The sequence below is a fragment of the Balaenoptera acutorostrata genome, chromosome 18, assembly GCF_949987535.1.
Source record: "Balaenoptera acutorostrata chromosome 18, mBalAcu1.1, whole genome shotgun sequence".
Taxonomy (NCBI): Eukaryota; Metazoa; Chordata; class Mammalia; order Artiodactyla; family Balaenopteridae; genus Balaenoptera; species Balaenoptera acutorostrata.
Window position 1 is genome coordinate 55,907,488 of NC_080081.1, and position 23,061 is coordinate 55,930,548.

General features: G+C 35.2%; 1 protein-coding gene across 3 annotated transcripts in view; it reads right to left on the minus strand.

The window, feature by feature from the left end:
* VWA8 (von Willebrand factor A domain containing 8) overlaps positions 1–23,061 on the minus strand; it is a 364,979-nt gene that overhangs the window by 146,804 nt on the left and 195,114 nt on the right. For all 3 annotated transcript variants that reach the window (XM_057532758.1, XM_057532757.1, XM_057532756.1), the window contains 5 exons: positions 11,911–11,986; positions 9,714–9,849; positions 7,244–7,363; positions 4,306–4,511; positions 2,569–2,720 (listed from right to left, as the gene is read on the minus strand). In XM_057532758.1, coding sequence (XP_057388741.1) covers positions 2,569–2,720; positions 4,306–4,511; positions 7,244–7,363; positions 9,714–9,849; positions 11,911–11,986 — 690 coding nt within the window. The remainder of the gene's footprint in view (positions 1–2,568; positions 2,721–4,305; positions 4,512–7,243; positions 7,364–9,713; positions 9,850–11,910; positions 11,987–23,061) is intronic.

A 23,061-nucleotide genomic window follows, 5' to 3' on the forward strand; every position in this document is an offset into this window, starting at 1 on the left:
CAATGTGGATCTTCTTCAGTAACATAGTATCTCCAGAGATGGGCAGGAGCACCCTCAAAGAACGGATGTAGCAAAAGGTCTAGTGAAGTAAAAGGTTTAGCAAAAGGTATGGAAAAGTCAAAGCAAATCATAAGACTGCATGAGGGCAACTTTAAATCTTCAGAGGTCTATGTGATTACTATTAACTGTGCTACTCTAGGGGGGAAACAGAAAGTGTTAGTATCACTTCTTTTTAATTTGTTTTTGTTTTTGCAGATGAGAGAAAATTAAGATTATATTAAAATACAAAGGATGTCAGAATAGGAATGAACCTTATTAACCTTATAAAGATGAAAATATATTCTGGTCTCACTAGGACAGTCTTATCTTACATCTCTTTTTACAGAGTTATTATTAATAGTGCCCTTTCATTCTAAAAAATGTATTAATTAGGTAAAAAGGTATATGGTTATGCTATCTAGAATAAAATGCTCTCAATTTTACAAACAGGGTAAAATCTGTTTCTTCATGTCTGACCCAGACATACAGGTTGAACATGTGACTAACTGCTGAATTCCCAGGACATTGCTTTGTTCACTTTACCATGCTGCCCTCTCAAAGTACAAGGCTGATAATTCGATAGAAATAAAACATATGGAACCTGTGGTTTTCACTAAAGGGTAATAAAACATCACTACTTTTGAGCTGCTCAAGTCACTGCAATTTACAGGTGAGGAAAAAATGCTTTGAATGTGCAAATCATAGTCTACCATTATCTCCACCCTGAAGAAAAACTCACACATCCCCCACATGGGCTACCAGTCTATTTTTAGCTATACACAGTGGGTGGACAACTAGTTCTTTCCGTCCTGGTCTTAGGCATGACCATCTTGTTTCCAGGCTCAATGTACTTTTGCTTCCACTCTTAAGTAAGTACTAGAGCTGGAATTAACTTGCCATGGCAACAATGAACAAGCCATGGCAAGAATTTTTCAGTTTAGAACTGGAGACAGTAATGAATAAGTTAAATCATTTTATCTGTCTTCCTTAAAACTTAAATTGCCAACAATTTTCTTTTGATTGATCTTACCAACTAATATGTATTTGAATTTTTATTTCAAGTTGTACAAGAGTAAAAAAAAATTATTTTAAAATCACAAGCCTGGTTTCCATGAAGTTACAACTCTATATAAATTTGTTAATGGTAATAAAAATCATCTTATTTCCAATTGAAACTAAAGATATAATTTATAAAAAGGAAGTAAAAAACATGAGTACTAATAGAAGTTTGCATATTAAAGACATTTCTTGAACTCTCTAATATAGAAGATAAGCCATACCCATTAAATCACCAAACTAGTTTCAAAATGCCCATAAATACTGGTAATCAATCAGTAAAATAGTATTTTACAGAAAAGTGTATATATTAGCAACTGACACCAAATCACTCTTCTCAAAAAGAAAATTTACTAACTTATTAATAATATAAACCAATTCACTGATAATTTCTAACATAACTCCATCTTGCTCCTTTACCACTAAAGGGAAATATTTGTTTCTCTTTAAGAAATCCTTGAAGAAATTGTTAAAGCTTTAACAATTTATTTTTATTGGCATATATTCTAACAAGTTTTATAATAACTTAAAAGAATAAATAATGATGATGTAAACACTTAGAATATATATTTGTGTGTATATATATATACACATATATACATATATATTTGGATTAATCATTAATTTATATTTAACAAATTTTTTCTAAGAAAGGTAGAGAGTTCCTCCTATATGAGACGACAGTTATATATAATTTAAAGGTAATTTTTGTCCCTTGGGAATTTATGATAATTGACTTTCTTACAGACAAAAATAGCATTAGATGCATTATCAATAAGTTATGCATATTTAAAACTGTTTTCTAGTGAATTTGCACTGACTTAATTACCCTACTAATAAATACTGTCAATTATCTTTCTGGTCAACAACATCATATTTGCAAGATTCTTTGTTAAGCACGTAGCCTGTTATTACAAAATAAAAGGCAGGCAACTAGCCCACATGAAACAAAGGTCACTTGTTTTCCCTGCCTCTTTCATCTGTCAAGCTGAAATAAGTAACCCCAAAATTTCAAGTTAATATGATTATAAATTTAGAAAACTATCATAACAGAAAAATATATGGTGACATAAATAAGAACATCTTAACTAAATACATACTATCTCTTCATGTAGCTTTCATGTTTGTACAATGATTTTGGACTAGATTAGGAAAAAATGAGAGTCATAGGAATTCAACAAAAGGACAGAGGCTGTTAAAGAAACAAATATTTCCCTTTATTTGATTACATTACATCTACTCATGGGACATTCGAAATAACTGAAGTTCTCAATTTACAGACCTATAAATAATGCTATTTAACTGAAATCCAGCCAGCAAATAGCAACATATAACTGAAGCGTTTACTCATGGAAAGTAATTTCCGCACCAACTCAGTTTAGTAGAGTATGACAGTAGATTCAGAATAATCAGCATTTGAGAACCAGAACAGTAACACTCAAGAGTACTTTATCAGTAGTGAGTTTGCCTTACTCCTTTGCCAGCTGCACACTGGTAGGTTTTGCTCCAATAGGTATCCCGTATTTGTGCAAAGTGTTAATCAAAATCTCCCGCATGTCGTTGTTGTAGGAATCAAAGTCAAACACATTCCTAACCACGCTGGAGAGACCTTCAGTGGGAAATTTCTGTATTCAAAAAAAAAAAAAAAAATTCCCTTATTACCATGTGATAAAATACACGGTATTATAAAGATTTCCCAAACTGACAGAACAATAAAGATCAAATGAACTTTCCCAGACCCTTCTTTACTAGCTTTGTCAGATAACCAGATAGGAGGAATATTTTTCTCTTTGAAGGTTTGCTCTGATGACTTAATATTTTTCTTTTTAAATAAATATCAGAATTTGAGGGGGAACAGTTCTTTCTCTCAAATGTTAAATCGGTACTCAGATCCTGGTGTTTGGTGACTTCCACCACTTTCTGAAATCTCCTGCTTTTAAAATGAGTACTGGATTGACCAAACTTAAAAATGCTATTTAAATAAAGCAGAGTGTTGAATATCTATACAGAAGTATTTAGAGCAGTCACAAGTCTATGACTAAATGGAAAAAAAAAAAAAGATAAAGGAACAAGAAAAGAAGGGAAGAAGAACGTAAAAAGTACAGAGAATAGAGAAATAGGGAGGAGCAGAGGGAAGGAAACAAGTACTACTAAAGCTAACTTCACACGGGTGGGGTCGTCTGGGTCCTTTATTGCCTCTGTCTTGACTTTCTTTAGGCGCTGGGATCTGAGCTGGACGTGTCATGGTTTTACAGGCAGAACAAAGCTTTCTATTTTCCTTTCTAGGTTTTCCTTGGAGGGTGGGGATGGAGCAGAGGTCAAGAGTCATTAGGTTGTGACTGTTAGCTTGGAAACCATTATTTGCTATAAAAGTAGAATCTACGTGGGCTTTTTGTCTTCTTTACCAAGGTGGACCATGCATCACAAATGGCTCTAAGGAATTCCATTCTCCTGCCCGCTTACTCCAGCTTATAAAATTTTCTCACAGTATTTACAGGTATGTAATCAATACTGTCAGTTCCCGGTCTGTTTTTTTTTTTTTTTAAAATAAATTTATTTATTTATTTATTTATTTTTGGCTGTGTTGGGTCTTCATTTCTGTGCGAGGGCTTTCTCTAGTTGCGGCAAGCGGGGGCCACTCTTCATCGCGGTGCGCGGGCCTCTCACTGTCGCAGCCTCTCGTTGCGGAGCACAGGCTCCAGACGTGCAGGCTCAGTAGTTTGTGGCTCACGGGCCCAGTTGCTCCGTGGCATGTGGGATCTTCCCAGACCAGGGCTCGAACCCGTGTCCCCTGCATCCGCAGGCAGACTCTCAACCACTGCGCCACCAGGGAAGCCCCCCAGTCTGTTTTTTATCTCCAAGTCTTTTTTTTCAAAATGAAAATATTTTTCACTCAGATACCATATGCTTGTTGTACAAAGTCAAACAGGAGTAAAGTTTCCCTACTGTCTCACTCTCCTGTCTTCCCACGCCCCCCCAAAAAAACCTCCACCAAATTTCCTAGCTCCTTGGTAATGGCCATGGCACAGAACCTTGCCAAAGTCAATTCAAAGGTTAAACAGAAAATGTTCATTTAGATTATAGACATTTCATATTATATCACTTGAATCAGAATTATAGAGAAATGGAAAGACTTTGTATAGATTAGGCAGTCTAAAAAAACAAGATTGATGGCTTCTTCTAAACTTTTAGCGTAGGCATGCGCCATACCTGTAAATGCTTGACTATGTTGACAACTTCTCTGGTAGAATAAGGATAGTTAATAATGCCCTGGTCAGCTAAACTCCTCAGCTCTCCAAAGGCAGCCACGAGCTTCTGAAGGATGGGCTCGGGCACATTGGGGCCATACTGCCTGAGCATCTTGAGCTCCGAGTGGGGTTTGGGATTATCAACTGCATGGCAGCTGAAAATATCACCTACAAGAGAAAAAAGACTCACATTCAGCATGCAACTAATCCATTATAATGCCATAGGAAATACAGAATGGTCGTTAAAAGAGTCATGGGTTGCTCACCAAAGCACTTCTATTTTTAAATGTGTAAAACTGCACAGAAAGCCTGTCCAAAAATAGGTATAGAGAAAAAGGCAAATAACTAAAGCAAAAGAAAATGAAACTGACTGATGTGTGGTTTATTCTACATAGATTTATTTTTGTTAAAAATTGTATAATACTTGAATACAATTTCACTGGGAGATATTCAAATACAAAGAGCAAAAAAGAGAAGTCCTCTCGTGTCTCTGCTAATCCCACTCCTTCCCCGATAGGCACCCAGTGTTAATAGTTCAGTGTCTTCATTTTTCCATACGTATTAGTATTTTTTAAAATGCATACATACAAACATAGATAGTTTTGATAATTTATTCTTTTTCCATTAATTGGAAAATACTCCTCATATGGTTCTGAGACTGCATTTTTAACTTTAACACATGATGAATATCTTCAGAAATTATACACATATATGAATGTCTCTTCATGTATACTAAAAAAGGGGGAATTAGTATCATCACTCTCTAAACAATTTATATCTTGTGCAGATTGCTAGAATATACTTTAGAAGTAGGTTTTGGAAAAGTAAACCTGCAGAGACAATGTCTAAATTAAAATCAAGAAAAAGGAATGCAGAAACACAAAATATTTCATCCGTAATTTAGAAAACTGAGAACATACTAGAAAATACAATCTATGCTCGAGAGAAATGAATTTCTCATATAAAAGTTCACATAATTCTGATTCATACTCCAAAGGACAAGGGGCCAAAGGAAGTTAAAGTAAATAGATTTGCATTATTCGGTATGTTCATTTTAGAAAGAAAGGATATTTAGAACTTACTTTGACTTAGAAACCACTCAAATCATTATTTTATTGTTGTCATATATTCATGAAAGCAACTGAATAAAATGCAACCATGACAACTTCATGCTTGTATCTCATAAGCTAAACCCATTCAAATACAAAAGTGAAGAACAGCTTTTGTCTTTTTTGCTGAAAATCAAATGTAACACTAATATAAAACTATATTTGAACCCTTATTCATTCATTCATCAAATAAGTATTAAATGCCTTCTATGTGCCAAGTAATACTCTACGTACTTTATATACCTCAGAGGTCAAAAACACAAAAACCCCTGTCCTCATGCAGTCTATATTCTGGCATGGGGAGACAATAAACAATAATTACAAATGTTAGAAACTATGTTTCAAGGAAAAAAGAAAAAGCACACTATAGGACATCAGAAATGGTGATGGTGGGGGAAGTCAGTCAGGTAGGCCTCACTGAGAAGGTGACAATTGGGCAAATGCAGATGTTTGAGGGAAGAGCATGGCAGGTAAAGCTGACGCAAAGACGCTAAGGCGAGCACAGCTGGCACGTTCAAGAGGCAGGATAGCAGAGCGGCTGGAAGAGGGTGAGTGCTGAGGAGAGCAGCACAGAGCAGAGCAGGAAGCAAGGTCAGCGAGGTAAGAGGACGTAAGAGACGAGTGTGCTGCTGGAGAAGTTCTATGCATGTCGAGCATATTCATGTAACATATCCCCCTCGCCTTTTAGTCTCTATTAATTCAAATGGTAGACTACTACACACGCTGTTCTTATTGTTTCACTTAGTATATTTCCAAGATTTTTTTTGGTATCAGCATGAGTAAACTTATCCCATTGGTTTGTAACAGCTGCACAGTAATCTGCTGTGTGGATATAACAGAATTTCTTCATTCAGTCCCATTTGGATAGACATTTGGGTTGTTTTCTTCTTTTTGCTTTTTTATGCTACTATAAACAATGCTATATTGCCTATCCTTGTACTTAAATCATTGCACGGGGAATATCCCTAGTTAAATTCCTTATGTGGAATTGCTAGATCAAAAGGTGCCATGGACATACATACACTACCAAATGTAAAATAGATAGCTAGTGGGAAGCAGCCGCGTAGCACAGGGAGATCAGCTCGGTGCTTTGTGACCACCTAGAGGGGCGGGATAGGGAGGGTGGGAGGGAGACGCAAGAGGGAGGAGATATGGGGATATATGTATATGTATAGCTGATTCACTTTGTGATACAGCAGCAACTAACACACCATTGTAAAGCAATTATACTCCAACAAAGCTGTTAAAAAAAACCCCAAAAAAACAAAGAAAAATCCTACTAGGAGACTGAGCTCGCTTCACATTGAGTATGGAATGCCCAGTATCCAGAATTACCTACTCGCCACAGAGAAACGAAGCTCTTCTTAAAGGCTCCTGATGCTTCAGTTTATCCCAGGGCCTCTCCAATCAACGAGAATCAGTCTCCCCAGAGCTGGCCTCAAAGCTTTTCATAGGGGGATGTGATGAAAACCAAACAAACACTAAAAACCATTCCTTATTTTGTGTTTTACTCTAAGAGGCCCTAAATAACAAAGTATAGTTTAGTTGTGTAAGAAAACACATAGATATGAAGCCATTCTAATACTTATCTGACTGACCCTAAAACAAGAATCTCTCTGAATAGGATCCCCTCCTTCCCTAAAATGGGGCTAACAGGTACTCTCACAAGGTAGCTGTGATAATGACAGCACATGATAGCATTCAGTGATGGCCATTACAGTATTGTTACTAAGACAATATTTTTACTGTTATTGCTATTGTTTTTATTATTATTATCAAGATTGTTTTTACCTAAGGTACCGAAGAAATCATTGCCTAGGAAGGGAAATCCAGGTCTGTTGGCCAGAACAATCATCCTAAAGTCAGGATGGATCACTACAACATTTTCTCTTCCATTGACTAATGCAGAATCTGAAAAACATAATTTCTATTTATTCTTTATAGATACTTAATAATTCTTAAGAGTATCAAGTTACAGCCTTTAAAATCACATAAGTAGTCATACTGTTCAATTGTAAAACAACTCTAAGAAATCTGGTTGTAACAATTTGGCTGCAGAAAACAAAAACATTTTTGAGAAAGTTTGCTTAGGAACAGAATACTGGTAAAGCGTATACTAAACTATAGGGGAACTTGCGTTTTTATGTAAATTAAATGCACGTCTAAAAAGCAAACTTGTCTAAATGTTGTCTTATGGTACTTAAACTTGGCTTGAGATGCTATTATTCCTTTAAAAAAAAAGAATCTATAACAATAGATAATCCAAAGAATACGCAAAGGATAATCCAAACATCCTTTAGTTTTTATCCAATCAGCAGCTGCATCACTTTGCATAAAGCCTTCATTCTGTAGCTAAGGAGTAATTCCTGTTTAGATTACGCACCCTGAAACTTAATCACATAGAATAAAGGTCTTGACCACCTAGTCAATTCATTAGAGCAAAGGTGATTAATTTCCATTCAAGGGATTCTACCATAGTTCTTAAAATACATAATTTCAAGTTGACTGGAACTTTCTTCGTGCAAATGTTTAAGGTATTAAAGGAAGTGAATATTATATACTACTTGCTGATGTACATTTCAGATAGAACTGCTAGTCCAAACCATAATTTAAGATAGTGAAAACTTTATTATGGTTATTTGAAGAAGAAACACCTGTCATCTGGGTTTATTTAAATCTTAGCCTTAGGCTGCCCATCTTTAAGAAATGATAGTTGTGAAACACCTGGAGTTTTATCTGAGATGAGTCTGTAAGAACCTATACTTGTATTTTCTTATGATACCAAAAAGTAACCTTTCAATGTACCATATATTCATGTACTAATACCGCCACTAGTCTTAACGTTTGATCTCCACTAATTTCAGTAGTGGTAAATACAAGGGTATGTGGTCACACACAAAATTTACTTAATTAGTTAACTAAGATAAAAATAGCAATAAAACATGAAAATTTTAAAAGGCAAAGAAAATGAGAAACATAGCCGTAGAAGTGATGCTTTATGAAAGCATGTTCAAAAGAGCATCAGTTGCTCTTGTGTTTAAAATGTCATCTACGATCAAACTTGAATTTAAGAATTATGATGACTCCTTTGCTTCTAGACTATCCTTCAAAAATATATTAAAAACATGTAAAGGGTTACCAGGAGAGAGTCACTGTTTAATTATAAGTTTGTTTCAGCAATTCTTTCTTGCTTTCCATTCCACTGTCCTCATCATGCCTCTAAAAAGGGCAGGAAGCATTCTAATCTTAAGAGTCTGAATGATCTTTCTAAAAGATAGTAATCAGGCTGTTTAAGTCAAATTCTCATTTTTTCCCATAAATTCATTGTGAAACTGAAATGTTAGAATACTTTTATTAGTGCTGAGTTTCCTAGGCTTAGAAACAGCAGTCTTGCAATGACAGTGTCCAAGAAGAATTCTCTGTGGTGATGCATTTGTACATTTTTATGGAGTCTTCTGTATATACTCTCTTTGAATATTGAAGATTTCAGTTATTAGTCTCAACTTGTTTGGTTACCTTACTATTGACTGTATATTTTTAATGGCTAGTTATAGATCTTCAAGTCTTTTCATGACACAAAAATTTTATATTAGAAACTAGAAAATGTTCTCACATTGCATTAGACAAACTTAATTTTTCCTTGTAGCTTAAACAGACTTATGAGATTTATCTATGTACATTTCCCCTAACAACAACAACAAAAATAAAATAAAAGGAGGAAGATACTCCAAAACAGAGAATAACTAACTTCTTCCTGAAGCTGGTATGTGTGTGTAATATATGTATACACACCGATATATTCATACATATATATGATAGATATAAAATGCCCAGCAATTTTTTTCTAATTATACTGAGCTAATAATAACATTAATTTTAATATTATGAGTAACAGAAATGTGGTAGAGCTTTAAAAATTCCAGATAACAATGAAAGAAAATAAATTGCACACAAATAATTGAGAGATGAGTATACAAAGAATTATATGTTTGTACTCTCAGAGTAGAAAAACTATGAAGCCGATTTGTCCTAAAACTACTATTGAAATGCTCAAAGATGCTTTCTGGCTATAAGAAAGTGAAACTGACAAAGCTAGATTCAGGCATATTGATTTTTACAAATAATTGTCAATACAGACAACTTGACTTATATTGAACTTATGCTTGTTGTTTGCAGATAAATAGCCAGCTAAGTGTGTGATTTGATACTGGAGGTGTAAAAATTGCATATACTGAAAGAAAAGTTGCTTTTTAATACTCACTTGCAACAATGCGTCTTCCATCTGCTAGAATCATTTCTCCATTTTCTACTAGAGTTTTTAAAATACAGGTGACATTTGTTGGGGCTTTGTCTGCTTCATCTACTACCAGAACATGACCCAATTTTACTGCTTTAACCTTTGAAGACAGAACATTTACCATAAACAAAAAAATGAAAGCAAACGTTTTAAAAATTTCATCACTCATTGATTTGGATTTATAATAGGTGGTTTTATGTAAGTTATAAATACATTATCACAAAAATGTCTGTAGCAGAGCCGGAAACAAAATTTATGGATCTCTACCAAAAGCTTCTCATAGTTACTAAACTGCTAACTCTGCAGTAGTCACTTTATTTTCCTTCAGCTTCATAATTATCCCTATGTTGGCGGAATTCACAACATTTCACACCCCAGGGTAGGGGAGTATTAAAACAAGTATAACGAATAGAGAAATTAAAGTGCCATGGGGGTTAAGAGGAGTGAGACATCACAATCAATACTGGATATCAGAACACTGCACTTTTGATGGCTCTAAAAGAGTGTATGATTTTAAGAGATCAGTATGTATGGTGAGGAGATGGGTAGTCAAGACAAAGGAAAGCAATGGTCAAACTCAAGAAATCCTGCAGCCCACTGAGGGAAGAGTGAATATGAATATATATCTTGGCTGAAGCAGACATTAAATGTTAAGAAAAGAGAGAATAGGATCTGAAAGGGTAGATCGGGTCTCTACTACTAAAAACTTGACTGCCAGACCAAAAAATACGTGCTTTATCTCACTAAATAATAGGATGTAATTGAAGATTTATGAGTTCAGACATGATAACAACGGAGTTTGGAGCTACACGTTAGTACATTTAATCCTGTAGAAATATGGGGAATAGACTAAAAGGGGAGTACCATAACAATTTGGTAAAAAAGTGGTGTGAGGACCTGATTTTAGGGAAGGAGGCATGGGAAAAAAAATGGAAATAAAAAGCATTATATTGATCTGAAGAGTTTTCCAGAGGTATAATCTATAGCCTTGGCAACGGATTAGATGGGAAGAAGTGAAAGGAAAAATAAGAAAGAGTTCTAGGTCTTAGATGACTAAGTGGTGACATTATTAGAAGAAAGGTAAAAGCTCGGAAAAATCCTTAAAAACATTTTTAATGAGTGGATAGGAGGGAGTTTCCTGGTGGCCTCGTGATTAGGACTTGGTGCTTTCATTGCCATTGCCCGGGTTAAATCCCTGGTTGGGGAACTGAGATCCTGCAAGCCGAGGGGCATGGCCAAAAATTAAAAAAAAAAAAAAAAAAAGTAAAGAGTGCATAGGAGGAGACAGTCAATGAATTTAAAGGTAAACCAAAGATTATTTTTTTACATAGTAAGAAATATAACATAAAATGGACCATATCATAAACTTTTATCATTACATAATTTTGGCAAATAATTTTAAGGAAATATAGATCAAGACACAGATGATTCTCTCTACCACAAATATTTTATTACATATTCTAAAAATATGAATAAGGATTTTTCTTTTTAATTTTAGCATAAAAATAAGCTGAATTTAAAAAAAGAGAGAGAGAAAACATGTAGCTTCTACTCCTAACTCCAGCCTTCACATGTTTGTTCACAGAAAAGTCAGGTCCAATCTGGTTGAATTCAGGCAGGAGGTCCTAAAGACTCCCATCGCTGGGGTCTGGACCACAGAGGTTCTCATGGCGGCTTATTTGTGCCATTGCTGCCGAGGATTTATCTACACAGAGAGGTGTGCCTGGCAGGCCAGATTTCTTTGGGTCTTATGTGAGAAGCTGAGAAATGATCTTCTCAGCTGCCTAAAACATTAGGCGAATATTTTATTAATTAAAATCATTTTTTAAAACATTCTAGAAGCATTATCTAATTTTGAAGTCTGTACATCTGAAAACAGCAAACTTCTTTCTTTTTTCAAAATTCTGGAATAGAAAAGTAATCATTAGAGGATATCAAAATCTCTCACTCTGGAGAGAGAAGAACAGAATAAGAAAACATGTTATATTCCCAGTAATTTGCATTCAAATATCCACTCTCCTAGTGACATATGAATGAGTATTTTCCAGTTAAGACTGAAACATGTTGGAACCAATGGGAGATTTCTCACCCTCAAAGGCTGAAATATAATTATCATTCAAAAAAATACGTTTGAGAATATTCATATAATTGTATTACTAACCAAAGGTGAGTCTTCATACACAATAAGTCCATCTTTAACAGAAGGCTGAAGAGTAAGGGTTTGGACCGTGGTGTCCCTAAAGTTAAACCAACACATTTTATAGTAAGTAAGGAAATAAACTGACATTTGATCACGAATAAAATACAACACAAGAGCATTTCTTTTTTCACCGCCATCCAGCTTTCCCTAAAATGAATAAAAAAGCAAATGAAATTCCAGTCAGCAATAGTATTTTGTTGATGTCAATATAAATTGCAATGGTTTGGGAATTAATCCAAGTTTACAGATTATCCAGGTTCTTTACTTCTCTTTTTTCTTCCAGTAATTTCCCTTGTGACCATTTCACTCCTCAAAATAACTCCCTGAAGGTGAAAAGGAGAAATTAAAAATATATATTTGTATTTTATATACAATATTTAGATTAGTTAAAAATAATTTTGATGGTGAGTTTGGTGATGACTGGCATGCTGACGTGGCCTATTAAAGCAGGTCTGTGAATTACACTTTCTGGCCCAATCTGCCATCACTAGGTGCAAAAGCAAGACTGTCTCACCTCACTCCAGGAACCATGGGATCTTGAACATTTCTGCTAGGATTAAGGCAATCCATTTTACTTTCTTAAGTCTACCTACTACTATTTATCTGACTCTCCTTTAGATCAGGATTTTCAAAAGTACTAATAGTGAGTTATCTTGATGTTATGCACCTCCACACATGATGAGATATGAAGTTCACATCACCTATGAATATTCTTGCCAAAAATGTGTGTATATAAGCTGTTGGTCATAGGTAGGTCCAGACATTTTTTAAGGAGCTCGATTTCATATCTTCACCTTCTACATATATTCTATCTAAAAAATAAAAAATCCTACGGCCATCCTGATCATGTCGTACAGAGAATTAAATTACTTCCAAAATGTGAGTAGCATCTTTCTTTACAAGAGTTCAAACTACCCTACCACTTATTCAAAGTAAAATGTGAAGTTACAACTGTGTTGTTTTGAGTACCTTCTCTGTGTAAGATACTATTTGGAATGTGAACTTCAGAACTCAGTGCCATAATATACTTCTGAGACTTCTACCCAAATGCTAAATTTTATCACAATTATTAAAATATAAAATGTGATTCTATTAAAAAATACCCTAATAAATACTACATGACAATCACTGACAAAGCTAACTTAAGATATCACTCAAGTCATTTTTTGCCTTAGCAAAACAAATTTAATCAAAATCAGTTAATTGCATTGAAAGGCAGTTTGTGGAGTAGCGGAAAAAACCCTTTGGAGTCAGACCATACAGGATTTAAATTCTAGTTCTTGCCACTTATTAACTATATGATTTTGAGTAAATAATAAAACCTACCCAGAAAGATTACTGATAGAACCCTTGGGAAAGTATCTAGCACAATATATGGCAGATAGAAAGAGTAAAAGTACATGCCAGCTTTAACTATTTGCTGTATCATTACTGCTGCTGCTGTGACTAAAAGTTCCTTTCCTGTGTAACTTCTACTTGATCTTCAGGTTTTTAGCACAGATGGTACTTCTTGGAAAACCCCTGTGGACCCTTTTAAGACCAATTAGGTGGCTTTGCTGTATGTTCCCTTTGAGTCCTGGGTCACCCCTATTTCAGTCCTTACCACACTATATCGTAGTTGCTTATTTTTACTGTCGTTCTACGCAGACTGTTAAGATTTCAGAGTGTAGACCATATCTACCTTGTTCCTCATCCTGTCCCCAGCATCTAGTGGATGTCTGACTCGCAGGATGAATTTAATAAATCTTTGTTGAATAAATGAATCCATGAATGAAATGAACAAAAATGTTAAAAGTTAAAAAATCAACACTGTAGCTTCTAGTGCAACATACAGTATATGGACTTCAAAATATATTGGATCATGGAACTCTTTTTTTTTTTAACAGAGAATCTGGGACTACAGAACCCACTTTAATAAATGTTGGGTTAGACTAAGGCTGACTCTAAGGTAAGGAATCTTCCTTATTCACTTATGAGTGTATATCAGAAGGTACAGTCATGTTGAGACGTACACTTGGGATTGACTAGTCAGGGGACAGAGGGGGAGATGGTTTACATCCATCATGGATTTCAAATTGAGTTGGATTTACACTTATTACTGTAGCAGGAAACTTCTGCATCAGAGTTCTCATTTACCAGGGCTTGAGCAAGTATGTTGGCAATACGATTATTGACATTTACAATTTCTAGACTATCTGACTTTTTTGCACCTACGTTGAAAGGCTTCTCCCTCTAACTTGACTAAACAGTGATTGTTTTCTTTAATTTATTCCCTGGAGGTCTGGCCTATTGCCATTCCTGACCTCTGTTCCAAGCTCTTACCCTTATGATACTGGCTCTCATGGGCCTGGTGCCTGTCTTGTGATCTACTGTTTTCTATAGCCTTAGCACTACACTTTATAAAGAATTCAACATTATTCTTTTACCTTCACTAACCTTCAAATTGAAATGTATCTAAAATAAAGCCTTGAGGGATGTTAAAGGAAAGTGAAAATATATTGTGACATGTATTGGTGATTATCAACTTTAGTATGAATAAAATGTTTCTTATGCAATATAATGATATATAGTCACACATCCATTTTTTGTATTCCTGGGTCTCATAAGTTTACTGTAGGATATACTTTATGCTCTTGTCTGCTAAAATTTTTTTAGGGTTTTAAACAAATAAGAACAGAGTTTAATTAATATCACTTAAATTCACTGTTAATATCCTGGCAATACAGAAGGGGGTAAGTGAGGAAGAGAAAGAGACGTGTTCACACAGATTTTTTACAGCAACATAGTGAATTTCACACCTCAGCTGTCACATATTTAATAGGCATGACATGACACCTCCCAGCACCGAAATGGAAAAAGGAACTCTTGTATCATTGTCAGTAGAAAGGAAATTCAGCCATTACCCTAATAATTAGAGTGCTTCATAGCAGATTAAGAACAGGAAATTCAAGCTGAATTCCAATTTTAAAAAGGCAAATGAAATTGTTCTATAACACTTGAATTCTGATAGCATACAATTTGTCAAATTAGATTTCTCAAAAGACTTTTGTGCTAGAAATAAAAAACATAGGTTTGAGAGAACAAGCGTAAATCAGATGATTCCCAAAAGGGACAACAAATGAGGATAAATACCAATGGGAATCATGGTTTTCAGTGGAGTAGGCTATGAGAAAGAAGAGCTTAAAGGAAAAAAGTGGCTTTGTTCTATTCTTATTATCGGTCCTTTGTCTTATACATCAAAGGATTGCAAAGGCTAGTAAAATACGTAAAATTACATTCAACTTTAAAAAAATGGGTTGGCTTATATGTAAGTCCCTTATTATATAAGAGTAGAAAATAACCCACTATCTTCTGATTAGTACTTCATACAACAAGAAAAAAGCTTGTTTTTCAAGGTATCTTACAATATTATAAACTTCAACTCAGTAAGTGATCAGATGACTATTGTCACGAGTAGCATGTGAATTGACTCTTAAAGACAATATAATGATTCTTTTTCAGAAAATATTTGATTAAAATCATTGCTTTGTATTTAGGAGCATCTTGGATCAAAAGATATTTATTCTCCACACAAATAAGCAAGGACCCTAAGAGAATATTTTATTTGTTACAATTTCAATTCTATTATGATTTGTTCCTCTCAATAATGGCTTTGAAACATAAGCTCATAAAAGCTGAAATAGACTCAACAATTTCAATAATACTGAGGAGAAGAAAACACATCTTAGTAACATTTCCTTAGCCTACAGTTTAATAAAGGGATGTCTTTCCAGTACATAACAGTTATCAGCAATGCTTGAGGAATTAATTAGAATGTTCAGCTAATTGCTGACATTATGTTAGCACCAATTGTTCTCACTTCTTACTCTCTTACAACCTAAAGCAGTCCATCAAGTAAAGCCTGTGTCGATAAAGGGGCTACTCCAAGAAATATGGTGCTAAACTCTAGTCTTCTTTTAACTCTGTGATTTTAAAGTTTTTTTTTAAAGTTGGAGTTATTAATGTTTCAATAGTAATTTAAAATGATTCCAGATACAATAAAAGTAATTAGATTGAATAAAGACCAGGTTTTTATTAAAATAAGGAAAGAAAATTGGCCTCTGGAGAGTTAAGCACAATCTGTTCTTACGATGTTGCTTATAAAGGTACATTAAGCTAATATCTTCGAATTTATTGAGGAGCAAAAGATCTCAAAATAGCAATGTTTACTTTGAGGATAATATTTTAGTAAGTTGTATTTAAATTGGTTTATGGTTAGCTGTCTTTTAGAAAAACAATAATAGTTAAACACAAGGGTGACGGAAGAAAAAAGACACACAAGAGTTTTAAATAGCTAATAGAAATCTTCTCGAACTTTGTAGTTCATTAAAATAGAGATGGCCATAGTAAGAGTCCACTCATTATTATAAGCCAAGAATGAGAAAGGAAAGATAGAATATGGCACTTAGGAGGCACTTAACAAATATTTGCTCAACATTTTAAAAAGTGGGATGATTATAAAAATAGAATTAAATGGTAATTTTCACAAATAAGATATAAGCATAACATTACTTGAGAAGTAGGTGCTGTTGAAGGATATTTTCAAGCGAAGAAGTCATGGAATAAACAAGAATATCACTTCCACAAGGCTTATTTTAAAGCAAGTAATGAAATAAAGATAAGAAGTACTAATAATAATTATCACTAATAAAAGAGAGAGTGGTACTTAGACACAGGGGATGCAAACAAATTTGAGAATTAATAAATTTGAGAATACATGAATGTTTATAAACATTCTGGGCTCTCTGAACACTCCCTTCCTACCTTGCCTATGAAAGACAAATTTATTTTGCCGTGTTGGGGAAGAAACTTCCCTGAGCCCTCGAACAGAAACAGTCATTAATATAAGCAGTGTTGCCATACAATACAAAAAAAGGAAGACAAAAATTAGCTATGATTATTGCAGTGTTAGTTGAAAACCAGCACTGGCCTAAATCTGAGTCCTCCTAGTTTGGTCAATCACTTAAACTTTTTTTTTTAAGATTTTTTTTTTGTTTTGATGTGGACCATTTTTAAAGTCTTTATTGAATTTGTTACAATATTGCTTCTGTTTTCTGTTTTGGTTTTTTGGCCGTGAGGCATGTGGGATCTTAGCTCCCTGACCAAGGATCGAACCCACACCCCCCGCATTGGAAGGTGAAGTCTCAACCACTGGACTGCCAGGGAAGTCCCAATCACTTAAACTCTTGAAACCCAAGATTACTCATCTCTACAGAGGGAATCAAAAGAGAACATATGAGGAAATACAGTAGAGTAAAAAGTAAGAAAGATAAAAGTGAGAGAGATATTATTATTATATGTGCTTTGAATGCTGTGAGGGAAAAGTCCTTTTAGTAAGATAAGCAAAATATTTTTTCTGCCAAAGTGACTAAAAAGACTCCAGCTCTTAAAATACTTGTTTTGGAGGACAAATAGTTTATTTAGTTGTCAATCACTCATCACTATGTCCAGATGCATAAAATGCTAACGAACCATAAAAGGAAGGAAGACATTAGGGGGATAGTATTTATGGAAGGAATTCTACTGTGGTGCAGCACTTTGCCCTCCAGAGGTAGGCTCTTCTGGGAACAGCAGGTAGAAAATAGCCACAGCAAAACAGTCATCTGATGGAAGCTAAAATTTTCTAAATAGTTTTCAAAATCTACTTACCCTCCTTACCACGTCTCCTAGCAATATAGTAACACTTATTTAAAAAGAAATTCCTCCAATATTCAAAGCCATGCTGATAATCAAATACTTTCACAAAATCTGAACATTTTATAAGTTGTCTAGTCTTTAAAAATAAATATACTAAGATAGGATATTAAACATAGGATCTTTTGTCTTTACTCTGAAAACTAGCTTTCTGGCTTGGTAAATTTTAGGGACTCAAAATGACCTAATTTCTTTGTAGGAACTTCATTTCCCCTTTACCAGACAAAAAAAGAAAAACAGTATGCAGGCCTCTTATTTAACTTTTCCTCTGACATTAAACAAGGCATTTTCTAATCAGTTTTTGAAAAGGAATAAAATGAAATGAAGATTAAAGTACAAAACTAAATGAGTGTACAAAGATGCACACACAGATGAAAACAGAGTGTGAGGCGGGTAAATATTGTATCCACTGGATAAATCTTTATCAGAAAATACAGTATCTAGTAATTTATATTTTTAAACGCCCCGTTAATTGGGTAACAACATAAAAGTTTGATAGAGTCAAAAATTAAGTGAATACATTTCATATCAGGATATACCATAATTATACATTCAATAAATATTTATTGAACATCTATTAATGGGCACTGCTTTAGATAAGATGGATAAGTATTTGTGAAAGTAAACATTCCTTCCTTTGCTGAGCTTAAATTCATAATATATTTAAGTAAACTTATCTTACCATACTAATAATGTGCCACCTTTGACACAGCAGAAACTGGATCTTGCATGAAATTAAATATCAAAAGATATTTTACCACAGGCAATTCAAAATAAAGTTAAAATAAATATTTTTGATCACTGAGACAAATGATAAACAGCCTTCGGCTATTTAAGTCAGAGAAGACTCAAGTCCACCAGCTCTCCATGAAACTGGTCAGGCATGCCTCTTTTGGTTAATAACCCAAAATACACCTCTCGTGCGATAATTACAGCTTAAAATTTACTATGTAAGTTGCATTTTGTATTATCATAATAGTATTTGGTATACTATAATCCATGAATTATTTTATCCTAATTTCTGGTTGTTCATCAACTTGAAACAATTCGCAGTGCTCTGGTTTATTTATCACACTTGAACCACTTGAGTCAAATAGAAAACAGTATGTAAATAAGCATTCTATTTGGAGAACTCTTAACTGAAAGAAAATCTATGTTTAAGTTTTCTGTAATATACCTATTTTACTAAGTTTTTATGATAGGTGTTCTTAAAGGAAGACACTACTGAATCGTAAGAAAAATAATATATATTGCTTTTAGCAACGAAAGTTAAAGAGTTCATTTCAACCCCAGCCTATTTTCCAGTGTCATTTTTAATGGCAGAGGAGAAGGAACAAATACCTCTGAGGAATCAGAGGGCAGAGGACAGAGCAGTCCTCTGGCACGTTTCTTCGCCATCTCACGTTTTTTCCTTAAAATTTGATGGAGATTTTGAATGCCATTCCATAATATACCTAGCTGTTCCAATACAAATGCGTTTAAGACATCATTAGGGAGACAGCAACAGAGCTCCTGTCTAGGACACCGGGGTGAGTGGAAGACAGCTGACACCGCACAGCCAGTTCAGCCTCTGGCCACTTTTTCTCTTCCGGTATCTAGCACACTTCTTGAACCCCAAATTAAATAAATGAGCGGGTATAAAATGGCAATTGTTTTTTTCACTGCTTTATGAACTGTGTCAGGATAATCACTGTGGAGAGCCTCCCACGTGAAGCTGAAGAGGCATTAAGTGCAGCATTTTCTGACTGGTGCTGGTGGGCATTTCAACTACTGCACCTTTTCAAGATATCAGCAGCTTAGGTCACCTTGGGACTTGAAAAGTTCTCCCGTCTCCTGGGCAAATCTCTTCTACTCTTTCAGGATGAATATGAAGGTGTGGTCCATTTGTCCTGTTCTCTCACTTGAGTTTAGGTATTATTGCTATTTATTCAAGGTTAGTCAGAGGATCTCGAAAACCTGAAAAAGAGTACTTAATACACAGATTAAAACTTAAAATACAAAAGGCATGTTTATAGGAGCAAAAGGCTGGAAATAGGCTACTATCCATCAGGGCTACTCAAAAGTCAACTTCTCGGGGAGGCCTTCCCTGGTCAACCTGTGAAAATTATACACCTCACTCTGCCCCCCTTCCCTGATTTATTTTCCCCATGGCACTTACCATCTGACAGACTACATATTTTAATTATCTTGTTCTCTCTCACTAGCAACTAGAATATAAATATGAAGCCTGGGGGTTTTAGCTCTTTTGTTCCTGATGCAGTCACTCATGCTAGAAAAGTGAGCAGCATCTACTAGGTGTTCAACAATGTGTTGAAACGGGTGCATTCCAGTCAACTACTCCAGTCACGTACCCTAGGCTGCCCTGAGTTGCTGGTAATTCCTTAAGCACTGTGCCCAATTCTGTGCACTTTTCCTGGGAAGTTTTTTCTTCCCTTCACCCCACTTTGCCTGACAAACTGTTAAGGCCCGTTCCTTAAAGGCTCAACTCAAATACTGCCTCCTCTTTGAAGCATTAAGTATTTCTCACTTCTATACTCCCAGCTGAACTACTGGCCCATAGAAAGCATTTTACACTCATGAAACATTTTAGTTGTTCATGTAACCGCAGAACCAGCCCAAACTGGATCTATCCTGTTTCTAACAAGTTACTGAATTACTTTTCAAAGACAGCAGAACAAAACTGCAAGTCATGCAGGCCAAGCATGCACAGAGGAGAAAATCTGGTCCTCAAGTAACACCTAGAACCAAAATTTCTACCCACTCCCTCCCCCGGCCATGGAACCAAAGGACCAGGACATGACCAGAACCTGAACACGGGATCCCTTCCAGAGGCGAAGGGTCCACTGTCCAGGAAGTCCCAGTGCTGAAGCCCCCTTTACCACACCTTACCACAAACGGCCACTTTCCAAAGCCTCCAATCAAAACCTGTCCTGCCAGCGCTTCTGCATACCAACCCTCTTCACCTAACTCATGAAGGTTTGACTGAACCCCAGACTGGGGAGACAGATTTGAGCCCTGGTATTGGCTTCTATGTGCATTGGGCAGAGAGCCCTTGCTCGGTAACATTTATATGACTGTCCCCTCACTAGGCATACCATCTATAGATAAGAGGAGGATATCATATATATATATTTTTAATATACCTAGAGCCTGTCATCATGCCTTGTACCTTCTAGGCATGTAAGAAATGTTTGCATAAAGAATGAATAAACCCGTGAGTGTATTAAAATTATATTATGTATTACCAATTTGTAAAGCAGATTATTAGGCATGAAGGGTTATAAAATGAGTAATTCAGAGCTCCTGCTCTCGAGAAGCTCACATGACAAGAGACATATAAGATAAATATAACTCACATCAGACTCCATGCTCCCGATGGAGGGGGCATGGGTTCGATCCCTGGTCAGGGAACTAAGATTCTGCATGCCACCCGGCACGGCCAAAATAAATAAATAAATATAAAATAAAAATAAAAAATAACTTACATCAGAATGTGATAAGGGCTATAACAGAAATTAAAACAAAGTTCAATGGGGACACAGAGGAGACAGCAATTAATTCTGACTGAAGAAAACAGGATCTTGATGATTAAATTTGATTTTAACTGGCAGAGATGGGTGGAAGGTGCTTCCAGGTAGAGGAACAGAAAAACATGTCGAAGTTTGGAGATACAAGAGTAGTTTGGGGAAGCACTGAGCATGTCTAGAACATAGCAGCATGGAGGGAAGTAGAGCTGGATAGGTAGGGTGAGTCGGAATGCACACTCTTCTTAAATATCATGTGTTAGAGTCTGACTTTCATCTCATGGGAATTGAGGACCAATCATCTATCCATTTAGAGGACTCTCTAAATGGATGTCTCAAAGATGGATGGGAAGGAACAGACATTGCATTTATTCATTTGCTCAACAAATCTTATCAAACATCTACCATATTCCAGAAATCATGCTGGAGGAGGCAGTTCAAAGAAATGCCCCTGCCCTTAGTGAGAGAACACTGTCTAGCAGGGAAGACAGAGGTGGAAACACATGACTGTGATAAAGAATGACGTGCATAATAGCAGAGCCTACTCTAGGTCAGTGGCTCTAAATGTACCATTAATAAAATGTTTTTGTTTTAAGAAGATACCTTCTAAAGTATACCAAAATAGAAACAACAACTGAGCTAAAGATGAAAAACAATACCTTAAAAACACTTTAACATTTTATGTGTTAATAATACAAAAAAACCCCTTTTTGTTCTCAGTAAAAATTAAAGAAGGATATTTTAGAAAGAATAATGTGATTAATACATTTTATTACTTGTGTGATTTAAAGGTCCAGTCCTAAATTGAGTTTATTTCAATACTTATTATAGCTGAAAAAGAGCTCACGAAGACACGTAGCTCCAAACAGAAGGGCAATATTGACTGCAGTCCCTATAGCTCAACATGCATTTTTCAATCTCATCTATCAAAACATACAAAGGTTTTCATTACAGTTAGGTTAGGTTTGGGAATTTCCAGCTTTCCTGATATCAGTGTTCTTGCAAACTAATCAGACAGCGTCACATTTTATATATATTTTGCACAAATAGGTTCAAAACTCACTGAAACTCTTCATTTGTAGGAAATTGTATTTTAAATTGTTTTAGTGTGCAGACATGAGACATTTTAGGAGTACTACGATCTATTTCTACTTCTGACACCAAATGTGTGGGTTTTCCACACCCAACAATTCTCTAGAGACCCTAGAGTCATCTTATGAGACTCTCTTATCACTCTGGAGATTCCAAGGGTCTTAGAACTGGAGACGAAGACCAAATATTTTAACAAAAGATACCCTTATCACGCAGGAAATTACAAGTGTTTTAGAAGCTCTTGTGCCGGGAAAGGGAATGAAGACCAAACATATAATTATTATATCACAATATCACAGAGCGACATACATTATTTTCAGCCACATTATTTTCAGCCACAAAAAAACTAACTGAAACAGTTATAAACATCTGATTTAAAAACACTCTCTCCAGAGAAGTTTTTTTTTTAAGGAGTTATTTTCTACTTTACTGCTAAAACATGACCTGTAGCTTGAAGGGTCAAATTAAATGTTTTTTTTTTAATTTTTAAAGTATCTGTTCCGTAGCATCTCTCTAACAGCCATTAACACACAGACAGATCAACAAATTGTGAACTCTTGACTTTGTAAAAGACAAATAGGTAGGTTTGACAGATGTTTTAAATGCTTTACAATGAGATTATAAGTGAGACTGTGTAGTATAAGATTTTCACGGTCAGTTCCTACCTTATTCCAAAATATTGCAATAGTTCTGGCTTTGCTTTAAAGCTCTTGTTTTTATGTGACATATCTAACTGGTGACATCCTGTAGCACTGTGTGCAAG